At 38.5% G+C, this 13,362-nt stretch overlaps 1 protein-coding gene across 22 annotated transcripts in view; it reads left to right on the forward strand.

The window, feature by feature from the left end:
• The window catches only part of SGIP1 (SH3GL interacting endocytic adaptor 1), a 211,608-nt gene that overhangs the window by 114,349 nt on the left and 83,897 nt on the right, over positions 1-13,362 (forward strand). For all 22 annotated transcript variants that reach the window (XM_036874959.1, XM_036874995.1, XM_036875044.1 and 19 more), the window contains one exon: positions 203-378. In XM_036874959.1, the coding sequence (XP_036730854.1) occupies positions 203-378 (176 nt within the window). The remainder of the gene's footprint in view (positions 1-202; positions 379-13,362) is intronic.

Genomic DNA, 13,362 nt, shown 5'->3' on the forward strand with positions numbered 1-13,362 from the left:
CACCATCCTTAATCCTGCTCCAAGGAAAGGTGAATAAATTGTAACTCTTTCCTGCTTTACCCTTTGATTTTTGTTTGTTTTGCTTTGATTTTCTACCATCTAAGGATACTTCTGCTGCCTCAATGTGCAATCACTCATGTCTTCTACTCGTCATTGCCTCCCAGTAGAAAAGAAGAGTTACGTATCTTTAACTGTGTTTTACCTACCAAAGGAAAGCACTTTTATTCTTCAAGCGAATCGGAAGAGGAAGAAGAATCACACAAGAAGTTTAATATCAAGATTAAGCCATTGCAAGCTAAAGACATCCTTAAGAACGCTGCAACTGTAGATGAACTGAAGGCATCAATAGGCAACATTGCACTTTCCCCATCACCAGTGGTGAGTGGTTTTTATTTCAAGCTTTGGTGAGGTTGGACAGAGATCTGTGCTCTGCCCATACACGTTAAGTAGATCAGAAACTTAAACTGAAGGCTGCATATGGTCACCATTTTATGAAGTCTATAAACCTGAAACAGCTCGTTCTAGCGATGGAAAGTTATGCTCATTTTATATTGCAGTTTCTGTGCTTTTCAAAATGGTAAAAATGCACGGGATCACATTTCTTTTTGACGTTTTCCTGCAAGCATTTTTCAAAGAAGGAAAAAATAACATAAAGATTATCCAGACTTACTCCTGAAACAATTAAAAACAATATGAAGTTTACAAATTTACTAACAGCGAGTTTTAAAAACACATCTTAATGTCGTCTTTTATGATATAACACATAAAAACTCATGGAAAGAAAACCAAGAAAATTGCTTTTTTTTAGGAAAATAAAAACCCTTTTCATTGCTAATGCTTCAAAAAGAAATATTAATCTAACATCATAGATCATAGTCTAAAAAGATATTAAAACTCATAAGCTTCATTATATTTTATTATCAAATTGTCTTAAATAATCTCATCATTTAGGCACCTCAGATACAAGTATGCCTTATTTATATTAATCAAATTCGTATTTCTCTACAAGTTGTATTTCCTTCTCCAATTCTCATCTACTAAATTTCTCTAATTGCTCCATTCTGAGTTCCAACATTTACAGTGTTTTCTCTGTAGTACTTGATAAATGCTGCAATTGTTTTCTAAAAATAGCTGTGAAGAGCAGATGAAGGCCCTCATACTAGGAGCTAATATGTTCTTGGCTTCTTGGCATCTTCTTTAGAGAAATGTGCTCTCCCTGCAGCATTTCCCATGAACGAGGTAGTTAAGAAATGCTGAACCATTTTTGAGATGCTTCTGGAATATCTCGACTAACCTTCCTAAAGGAGTTGTAATCACCCATCCTTTGGGAATAAATGTTTGCCTGCCTGGGATGAATAAAGTCTATAAAGATGCCTTCTTTAGTGCTTAGTGCTTAGTGCTTATAATGGCCTTTACCACTACGGTTAGAGCCAACTAATATGATTTCTAATAGTAGTCAACCACAGCAAATGATATTTCAGGTAATTTTTAATCATATACCCACTTGCCATCTTAAGATGTTTTCTTGAAAAGGGAGGCATAACATGTATTAGTTTTCTTTCCCTTCTGCCATGGAGGGTACAGATTTTAAATTCACATGTTGGTCTACAATACAGGTGATTTCTAGTAATTGGAGCATTTTAATTGTACACACTTTCACTTTTCAGTTAACATCTTCCAAGTCGTTTTTTACTTACTAAATCATTTTTTATCAATTGTAAAAGTTTATTTCAATGCCTGAAACCAGTTTTTATCCACTTCTCTATAGAGTGTAATAAACTTAGTGGTCATTTGAAAGCTACCAGGATAAGTGTAAGAAGGCAAGTTCATGGGATTCAGTGAACAAATTTCTGTGAAAGAAAACTTATTAGAACGATCCCAGACACGTGGGATACATTTGCTGAAAGCTAGTTGAATCTTGGAAAGGAGAAGTCCCTTCTATCAAGACGAATATGCCTGCCCAAGTCATTCCTCCAACCAGATAATGAGGGTACAGCAAGGAGAGTGGTTGTCACTCTGAGCTCTTCCCAACACCAGTTTTTAAAGTGATATATTGACATGATGTGGCTGAGACTGACAAAAAGATGTTAGGGAAACAATGTTAAAACTAGATGGAGACACCCAGAGAAGTAATCCCAGGGTTAGGCAATTCCTGCACACCTGCAGCCCCACAAACCAAGGGATTCCCCCCCCACTACTGCCTCCACACTCCCAGCTGGTTCCCTCTAATGTGGGAACCTGGCTGTCTCATTACTATGATTCCCAAAGAGTTGTGATTTTTGACATTTACTGTAAGAAAATGAACTGTGATTGCTGCTTTAGAGAAAGGTAGGCACATTTCTGGATAAACATAAGTGTAAAGAGAGATTGGACTGAAAACATATTCTTGGCTTTAGAATCCATGCCCTCTTCTAGATAACCCATAACCAAATATAGGTATATTTCACAGATGACATAGGTAGAACTCTATCTCCAGAACTGGATAAATAGAAATAACCTTCTGAAATCCAGTTAGTGCCATGATAAAAATGAGGAATGCTTTGTACAGCTTTAGATGTTTCCAGCCAAGCAATCAGACATTCACACATCTACACTTAATTCAGGTACAAAAAGAGAAATAGGACCTACACCAGTTAATGATATATCAGAATATTTCATTTAGGCTATGGTTCTCATGCTACAAAAGCATCAATTGTTACACTACTAGAAATAAAGAAAATTCCAAATGGTAAGCTACTCATAACAATGTCTTATGTTGAATTTCTGATTTCTATTTCTTTTGAACAATTTTAAGATAAAGTTGTGTTTCACTTGTTCTTTTCATCTATCTGTGAATATGTATTAATGAATTGTAACCCATTTGATATCTCTTATCATGAATTGATTTTCATTTTATTTGGGTAGCTTTCCTGTATACACATCATGGTCAAATGACTCGATAAATGAATGAAATGAATGAATGGATGGATGAATGTGTCATATATGTCTATGTGTATATACAGTATAAACAAACCTATCTGAAAATTACTCCTCCCCAAAACAAAGCTTCAGCAACATAGAAAATCAGGGTTTTAACTGCTGGCAAAAATCCTACTCTACAGACAAATAAACATAATTCCAGTCCAGATCTCACCTGGGCCCTTGATTTTTATATAGAAATCAAGTATAGTATGGACCAGGATAAGGCCAAGCACCAAAAAAGAAGACAGGAGGATGCAGAGGTCAACTCACAGGCAAAAGTTGTTAATTTCTATTCTTATCATGCTGTGGTCTCCTAGTAAGATATCATGCTGATATGGTAAAGAAGGAAAATCACCCAGGTTTTAGTTGTTGATTTGGGATCTGTATGAGTTAGAGTATTGGTAGAGCTGCTTTAACAGAAACCAAAATAGTCATGGCTTTAAAAAAATGGATGGTTTATTTCTATCCCACAAAAGAGTCAAAGCTGGTAGGCAGTCCAGATGGGTAATAGAGTCTTGCTCCAGGGGTCATTCAAGAACCCAGGAACTTTCTGTATTATTGCTCTACCTTTTCAAGGATGCTTGGTGCCTTACCACCATGAAACACCTCCATGTTCCAGCCTTGGGATGGAGGAAAGAGAAAATAAAAGGCAAGTGGTTTCTTTTAAGTGTTTAATTCAGAAGTTGTACCCATCACTGCCCCCCAGATCCCATTGGCCATAATTTAGTCATATGGCCATATTAGCTGGAAGGGAGTCTGGGAAATGTAGTCTTTGGCTGGATACACATATAACCAGCTAAAATTCAGGGTTCTGTTACTAAAAGATAAAGGAGTGAATGGATATTGGTAGATATTGACACAGTTTCTGTGCCACTATATCTTAAATAATCTCAGATAAATTTGGGGAGTGATTGGAAAATGGGATTTCCCCCCATCTATCTTAAAATTATTCCCAGAACCTATTGAAACTAGGAAGTTTCCTTTTAGAGAATTCTAATCACTAATTTCTAAATACCAGTTATGTTATGCTATGTACTAGCCAGCAGAAGGATGAAAAGAAACAAATTTAAATAAAATACCAACTTATTTGGTTGATAGAGACGCCTCCAACAGTAATAGTGCTCCTTCTGTCTTACAAAGTTCACTGCTTTTTGAGGAAGGCTGTTTCATTGTTGAAAGAAATTTATTAAACCCAAATGCCGTCTCTGTATAACTTTTGTTGATGATATAGTTGTGCTCTTTGGAGGATGAAAAAAGGACAGAGTCCCTCCTTTTCTCAACAGGTTTTCCATGCAACACGCTGACTCCAACTCCAAGTTTAGTGTGCAGGATGTTGGGTTCAATACCTGTGGGGTAGGGTGGGCAGAGGGAGAAGTTAAGCTGTTTTGCACATCCAACAACAGCCTAAGCTAATCACATGGGGAACCTGTGAGCTAGAATGACCCTTCCGGGTTGTCCTGGGTTTAGCTGAGATCGGTAACCTTTATACTGCTAGTGCTCCAATATGGGCAGGCTAAGAAGGGGCACGACCTTCGCCAAGGTGGCTCTCTGCAGCTGAGTCAGATCCTGAAGTGTTGACAGTTGAAGGCTGTCTGCCAATAGCACTCCTAATAGCTGTGGGAGAAACCCTTCTGAAGACAAATCTGCATGGCACATTTTGGCACCTCTTGTTACCACATTCTTTTCCAAGTGCTTTCTGGCCATTTGTATAAATAATTTCTTCTAGAATTTGGGTTAATAGGAGGTAGCCGTATAATAATACCCAGGTCTGCCATGTTCTACCTGTGTAACCTTAGATAAGCCCCATAATTCTTCTGAGCTTCTATTTCCTTTTCTGTAAAGTGAGGATAATAATGGTCCTTATGGAATTTTTCTGTAGATTATGGTTGGTCTCTGGCAGGATCAAATCTTCTTTGACTTTTTGTTCCCTGTGCTTAGAACAGTACATGGCACACATTGGGCATACAGATAGTTATTCAATAAATGAGTGAATGAAGAAAGCACACAGAATATCCTAGTAACAGTACCTGATGTGTACATAATACTTTGCAGTTGTTTGTTTCTTTATTACTGGTTGTATTGTTCAGGGTTCTCCAGAGAAACAGAACTAACAGGATATATGTATATATTTGTATAGATAGATGAGAGAGAGAGAGAGAGAGATGATAGATGATAGATTTATTATAAGAAATTGGCTTCACGTGATTATGGAGGCTGAGAAGTCCCACAACATGCTGTCCACAAACTGGAGACCCAGGAAAGCTGGTGGAATAATTCAATCTGAGCCTCAAGCCTGAGAACCAGAAGACTTGATGGTGCAAATTCCAGTCTGAGGGCAGAAGATGACAAGGTGTGTCCCAGCACAAACAATGAGGCAGAAAAGGGGAGTGAATTCCTCCTTCCTCCACCTCTTTTCTATTCAGACCCTCAGTAGATTAGATAATGCTGACCCACATAGGGGAGGGTCACCAGTTCAAATGCTAATCTTATGTGGAAACACCCTCACAACACACTCAGAAATAATGTTTAATCTGGGTACCTGATAGCCAATCAAGTTGACACATAAAATTAACCATCACACTAGTATGTATGTAGGTATGTATGTATGTATATATGTATTTATCTGTATTTGTATATACGTATTTTTTAATCTAACTCTTGACCCTTTATTGAGAGTCATGGCTTTGCTCCCCCATTTCTAGTCCCCTGCCCTAAAAGCATTCTGTCTTTTCATATCCTGGATTATAATGTATCTGTATCTCAAGTCTTGAATTCAGTTAAAGAGGTTTGGGCAGTCTCTTGCCTATCTTAGACTTTAATTTTGAACCAAATCTCCACCTTTTAGAGGAACTACTTTTAAATCAATTTTTTCCATACTAGACATTTGTGATTGATATTTCTTTAAACACAAATAGAAACTTTGTACTTAACCCCTGAAGGACCTAGCATACAGTGCCAGCTTATCTTACAGGAAAGATATTGGAATCTGATACACCTGAACTCAACCTCTTGCAAACTTAGGCAAGTTTCTTAAACCTATTTGAGTCTCAGTTACTTCACGTCTAAAATGGGAATAAATGAACACCTACCTTACACGGTAGTCCATCTCTTTCTGCTAATAAAATGTAAAGATCTTTCCTTTAAAGGAGAAGATAGAAGCAGAGATATGAGATAAAGAGTTCTGCTATCTGCTTCACTTGGTACCACACTCCTTACATTCAGAGTAGAAGCAAACCTCTATTATATCTTCCACAAGTGGTTTTGTCCTTAAAAAGTAAAAATTTCTCAAAGGGGCTAAATAAATTAACGGGTGCAAGATTGGACTATAAAGAAATATGCCCTTATAAAAACAACAAAATGAAAATTCAGTACACAATGGAATACCATTAATTCCCTTTAAGATAATTTGAGAGAGATACAAATAGACACTTATTCCAATGATGTCACAATTACTCAAACAACTGGGCCCTGCCTCTTCCCTGGGGTTGCTTTGCGCAAGTTACAAAACCTGAGTCATGGTTTCTTCATTAGTAGGTGAAGGTAACTCCCGTACCTACTTCACAGGGCTATTGTAAGGGTGGCATGAGTTAATATAGAAAACACTCAGATGCTACATTCAGGGATTATTTGATTGTTCTTGTTAGAATTGTCTGCAGAGCCTGGGGCATATTTTTAAGAATATCATTAGTGGTGATAAATCAGGAAACCCAAATGACCAAAAGTCATTTAGAGCCAAGACCAGTAATTACTCTGAGTATCAAACTGGGAAAATGTGTTAATAAAATAACTTATTTTGTGATGCCTGTGGATTGGTTTTGAAGCTCATTCCAGAAGCATTCCTGTTTTAGCATTCCTAATTTTGTTTTAACAAAATCCCTTGAATAAGCGTGGTGCTTCTTCAGGAGACCGTACTGAAGGCTAACATTCCCAATGGGATCCTACATTGTGCGTCCCCACCAAATTTATTTCATGGAGAAATGACATCATTTTCCAGCCCTCTTCGAATCAATTCACCAAATATTTGGTAAGCACCTTCTACGTAGCAGGCACTGAGAGCTAGCATCAGAAATATTGGACACACTTTGTCCAACCTTCGTGCTAACTAACTACAAGCTTATCAGAAAACAATGTATAGCTAATGTCACAAGCAGCACACAGAGGTTGAACTTCCCCTTGTGGTCCAAACACCTGCCTGTCTTCACTCAGTCCTGATTGAATATGTGGACCTTCCCCTTTCAGCTTCCCCTCTGGCCTCCATTTCACAGTCTCCTGACTTCCTCACCCCTCTCAGGATCTCAGAGGTAGACATCCCCGTTTCTTCCAGAACCCACAGGGACACATCTTCAGCGACATGCTTTGCTCACTAGGTACTTTGAATCCTGTGGCTCTCATAGCTTTCCTGGAATTGAAAAGACAGATGCTATATTTTAATTCTTGGTGCAATATCATCTTTTCCTTGTGTCATGAGCTGCCGTTGATTCCTTTACTTTTGTTCTTTGGTGAGTCGAGGATCACTGCTAACTTACCTTGAGAAGTTGTCCTTAATTAGAAGCATTTAGTTCTATACTGATTACAAATTTTTGCTCTGGGATAAGTCAGAACTAAGTTTGCATTCTGGCTCTGCACTCATTATGCACATGATCCTGGGTAAGTTACTTAAACCTTTAAGCCCCAGTCAAGGCTTAATCAGGTGTAAAATCATTTTAATAATACTATTCACCTCATAGGATCCTTATAAAAATTAAGGAAGTAGTGCATGTAAAGTACTTAGTACTTTGTAAGTATATTTATGTAAGGCCCAAAGGAGTTGCTTAGTAAATGATAGCTATTTTTAATCAGAACAGTGGAGTGTGTCTCATGGTGACTACTCATAAACATCCTTAAGGCCAGAGACCACTTAGAGAACTTATGATGGCGATGGTGTTGCTGGTTGGCAGCTATGAAAATTTGCTTACTGATTGTGTTTCAGTTGCTTCACATATGTTAATTCGTTTATCCTCACAACCACCCTATGAGATAGGTACTATTATTACCCTCATTTTACAGATGAGAAAACTGAGGCATAGAAGAATTAATTAACTCACCCAAAATGTCACAGCTAGTAAGTGAAGTTGCTGAGATTTAAACTCAGAAGTTCTGGTTTCCAATTCAGAACTCTTACCCACTATATTATACTACTTTTGATGAAAGCTACTGTTTCTCTTTCCAGAGGAAAAAATTAAAATTTCATTAACTCATACAAAACATTTTACAAATAATTTCTGATTACTCACAAACCCTTTGAAGGCTATCACTATAATGGTGCCTAAAGAGCCCATGTCACTCTACATACACTCTCTCCTGGGTTCCACGTGACAAGAGATCAAGGCTGAGCTGATAGGTCAGTCAGGCTGAATTGCTGCTGTGTCACCTTTGTTTTAAATGTTAAAGAAAGACACCTTATTTTTATATGACATATATTTCAGTTCCCCTAATCAATCAATCAGCAAGCATTTTTTTATATCGATGGTTCATTATAATAATGGTTCATGTTTTACAAAAGCTGTCATGATCAGAAAGATGTAATGAGCCAGCTACACTGTTAAGTAGGCAGGGAGATGGGGCTCACCTTATTTTACAGAAGACACCAACTCCGAAAGATCAAGAGGCAGCTGAAGTTTCGAGGGCCAGGACTTGAACTCCAGCATCTGCCTCCTTTCTGCCAAGTTAAAAACACAGTATATTTTCTTATCTACATTGAATCAGGGTCTGTGATTCAATTATTTTTAAATTCCTCTCAACTTTAATACTCTGCTGTGCATTTTCTGGCCCAAGAATCTCTGTGGGAAGTGTTCTGTTTTAGGAGCAGGTTGATGATATAGCAAGGGGACCAAGAAAGAGAGCATTTCTTGAAGCCCATTGGTTATGTAGAGAGAACACAGGCTTTTGAGTCTGTATCTTATTATCTCTCTGTCCATGGGCAAGCTCCTTAACTCAGCATCGCAGTTCCCAAGTCTGTAAAATGGGAACAGTAATGCCTACCTTCTCAGGACTGATGTAAAGATGACATGAGATAACGTTGCAAAATGCCCACTTCGGTGCCTATCACCTAGGAAGGGGCTCTATAAGTATCGGTTCCCTTTTCAGCTCCATTTCTCTCTTCCTTAAGTTCAGAGACTTGTGGGAGGAAGAAAGAGAATAAAAATAGCGAGGGAGGACTTGAGCAAAGTCAAGGAGAAGAGGGCTGATAGAAATGATGAGAGAGTAGGAGTTGACCTAGCCTGGCATGTGTGCTAGTGCCTCCTCTCTTTCCCCTGCAAACTTCAGTGATACAAGGAATTAAAGAATTTGACATGGAGTTATGAAGGGGCAATTAGTTTAATCTTGTTCCTGGAGATTTGCCATCCAAACGGAGTTATTTAATCAAAAAATCTGGGGAGGGGGGGATAGCTTTTAATTGAGGACAGTCTGGTGCTGTTTGCCTATTCCAGGTGGCCCCCCCACCCCCAAATTAGCCTGCCAGTGAGCAAAATCCCTGAATTTGCTGCTGCTTGGTAACACCACACCCTTTCCTGTCCTCACTTGGGCAGAAGGTTCAGCACCCCATTGAGTTCAGGAAAAACAAAGAGTCATCGGTGGGGGAGGAGAGCTCCAGTCTCCTACACACTGGCATTCGCTCCTGGTAGAAACTCTGCACAGTGCAAGGGGAGGGTAAAGATTGCATGCATTCTGATGCTAAGCGCTTAGCCCAGACCTCCAGTGCAAAGAGTTGGAGGGGAGAGGCTCAGCTTGGGTTCAACGCATCAAACATGATTTGGGTTGGGATTGGATCAGGGATGTCAAGCGTGAAGCATATAAACTGCCACTCCCCTTCCAAACCCTCAGCAGACATTGCGACTAGATCCCACATCCCAGATGTAGTCTGAGAAGCCCCCTCTAGACAGAGCTGCAAGCAGCCTGGCCAAAATCATCTAGAGTTGGCACATGAGATGTATCTCTTTTTTTCCAGGCCTTATAGAGAAGGATAGATGGGGAGATGGGTGGGATCTTCCTTTTTCAAAATATATTCTTCTTCTCTTTCCTGCATTATAGTAAGCCATGAGACTTATTCGCAGAAGAATTTGTTTCATATCTGATATGTGTATGTTCTTTCCTTCATTACTAACTAGTTTTTCTTAGGGAATTCTCTGTTGCTTCCATTCCCTGACATTTAAAATTAAAATATCATTTTTCCAAACCCTTATGCCCAGCCTACGATGGTAAGAAGAAATCCCTGAGCTGTTGTATGTTTTGATCTCCTTGAAAATGAGCAAAATATTAATTCAATCTGGATTGCCTCTGTTATTATTTCTCCAACTAATATTGGTTGTACCCTCTGAATACCTGGTATTTTGCTTCCCTTTGTGAGATGTAAGAGTTAGAGTTTCCTTGCATAACTGCAGATTCTTCATTGTGTTCTTCTATCTCAGACAACCTAATCTGATTGGGGGTTCCAGAAACATGAACACCAGGGTTGGAGACCTTAACCCTCAATTTCTGTTACCAACTTAAAATCTAATTGTATGAAACAATAGACTCACAATATTGACACACATAAAAATGTTAGGATGTCCTCAACCAGAGGTAGCAAATTCTTGAATTATATGCTTTTAATCTTTTAATTACAATGCTAATTATAATCAAAAAGGCTAATTTTTCTATCTTTAAGGTCTTATGCCTTGATTGTGTTAGTCCTACCAGTGTAGAGTTGAATTTAAAACCATTTTTATTAGCTAATGGTGTATTTGGGGTAGAATGGGCCCTGTAAAGAAGCAATCATTTTGGAAAATAAGTTTGTAACAGAAACATAACTTGTGAACAATTCAGCAAATGTTGGGTTAATGACAACTCATCCCGCACCCAGAAGTTATAGGTTCTTACTCCTGCCTTAATGGGGCCTTTCCTCTAGAGTCTAGGACATTGAATGGCATGTAATAGGTACTTAGAAAATACTTGTCGGCTGGGAATTCCTTGGCGGTCCAGTAGGCACTTTCACTGCCAGGGCCCCGGTTCAATCCCTGGTTGGGGAGCTAAGATCTCACAAACCACGCGGTGCAGCCAAAAACAAAACAAAACAAAACAAAACAAAATTTGTGGTTGATTGAACAGAAGGATGCTCTTCACTGTGGGAAATATACGGAACTTGGTGTTTCACTGGGATATAAGGCAACTTATATCCCTCGCATTATTTTATAAAGAGAGAAAATTTTTTATTGTTTCCCCTTCAATTCAACCAAGTTTTTCTTCATTATCAGATGGATGATCAGTATGAACAATAACTGTTCTTCTCTTATAGGAGTTACCTGTAGGTTCTTTTCTAAAGTTTGTTAATGTGTCCTTTTCTGTGGCTGCCGGTTTTTTGTCAGAATTCTCTTCCCCTAATCCCATACATCTTAATGAGATGTCTGTTTTCTCGTCTCAGATTTCAGTCACTTAGTGTCCATGACCTTGAGAATAAAGGGTAGATACTTTATTATCTTTTTACATTGTTATATTTATTTTTATACTAAAGAGTTTCTATAAATGTAGGAATAATAGTATAAAAATAAGTATAACAGTATAAGAAAAAAGGATCTATCCCTTTGTTCTTTAAAGGAGAATTTTTTTTTTTTAGTGCCAGAAATAATCTACAGCAATGAATGTACTTTGTAATTGTTTTAGAAAAAAATCTTAGAGTGCGAATCACCCATATTAATTATGTCAGAAAATGTTTCCTCAAAGACTGGGGGAAATTTCGTTTCTAAACAGAATGAAGGTGAAGTTTCCTTCTGGCTCTTATATTATCTAAAGGACAGGCACTAACTGGACCTTAAGAACTACTGTTTCAAAGCAGCCACCAGCACAGCTGTGGTACAGAGCTGTACACGCCAGTCTGAGCTACTTGTCCTGAAGTGGCCGACACAGAGGGAAGGCAAGATGGACCGGTCTCGTTCTGTTTTGCCCAGTTGAAACTCTCTTTCTACCTCCCAGCCTGTGTGAAACCCATCTTTATTTTATTTTATTTTTAGCATGGTACATGGGGAATCAAAAGAAGCTTCCAAAGAGTAATGAAAAACAACAACTGATGTCACATCCAGGCATTTTCTGGTCTTGTTTCATCTGTTTCATCAATGCCTCTTCTCAGCAACCAAGAGTGACTAGACGTCCATGCTGAGAACTCCTGCTTTGGAGCAGAGCAAAGCCAGTCTTCACAGTGGCCTTCTAAACCCTCGTGGTGGGGACACCACGACCCCAGACTAACACCTGCCACTCTTCCTTCTCACTACACCCCTCCCGGCTCTCTGTCTGTGCCTTCTTCCTCTAGGTACTGGCACTGCCACCACCCTCTCAACTTCCGGTGCTTGTTCAAGTCACCTTCTCAGTGAGGCCTCTCCTGACCACCTTATTTAAAATCACAAAACTCTCTACCCTGGTATTCCCAAACCCTTATATTTTTTTCTACTTTTTAAAATTGCATTTATCGTCTTCTAAAATACTGAATACTTTGCTTACTTATTATATTTATTATTTATTATCTATCTCCTCCCCTGCCCCCCAAAAAGCTCATTGAAGTTTTTTGTTTGTTGTTCCTATTGTTTTGTTCACCAAGGTACCAAGAATAGTGTCTGGTCTTTATTAGGTACCCAGTAAATATCAGTTAATGGTTTAATAAATGAATAAATAATCCTTTTGCTCCTTGTGAATACCTGACTATTCATACATAACTGATAGGAAGTGGTTATATCTATAAAAAATCTCATTAGCTAAAATATAAAGACTCAAAATATAGCTATCCTATTTTTAAGGTTAGACAATTGTGGACTCTTAAAAAGCTTCTAAATTAGATCTGGCTTTTTGTGTCTTGATCCCTCTCTATGAAACTTGATGCCAAAAATTCCCATGGCAGCTCAGTTCCTTGTTCAGAGGACAAGGGTAAATTTAGAGCACAAAATCTCCATGTAAGGATCATTGAAACTCTGGTGTATATTTTCTCTATTCACCTCAGTTAGCTTTGGTCTGGGTCTCCAACAGAATTCAGTTTTAAATGCTGCAGATTTCTAGCCCTTCATGCAGAATGAAGGCTTCAACAAGCCCTAACTTGAATGACTACTTGCATTAGAAAGTGATTTAGGATAATGCAGCCAGAGAGAGACTCCATCCGCAGAGGGCAGGGGTCTGTGTGCTCCTTGGGAAGCTTCCTTGATCATAAGGATGAGCTACCTTTCAACAAGGCTTGCAAATTGGAGAATTATATTATCTCAGGCCATAGGGCAGGAACATCCCTGCACTTAGAGACAGTGGTTATATTTTAGGTATATATATTGTTCAGTCCAAAAATTCACTGTTTCTGTGAACACGAGTACCTGGAGGTATACATCTCTTTTTTGTTTCTTTTATTATCTT

Source organism: Balaenoptera musculus, chromosome 1 (genome assembly GCF_009873245.2).
Source record: "Balaenoptera musculus isolate JJ_BM4_2016_0621 chromosome 1, mBalMus1.pri.v3, whole genome shotgun sequence".
Lineage (NCBI taxonomy): Eukaryota > Metazoa > Chordata > Mammalia > Artiodactyla > Balaenopteridae > Balaenoptera > Balaenoptera musculus.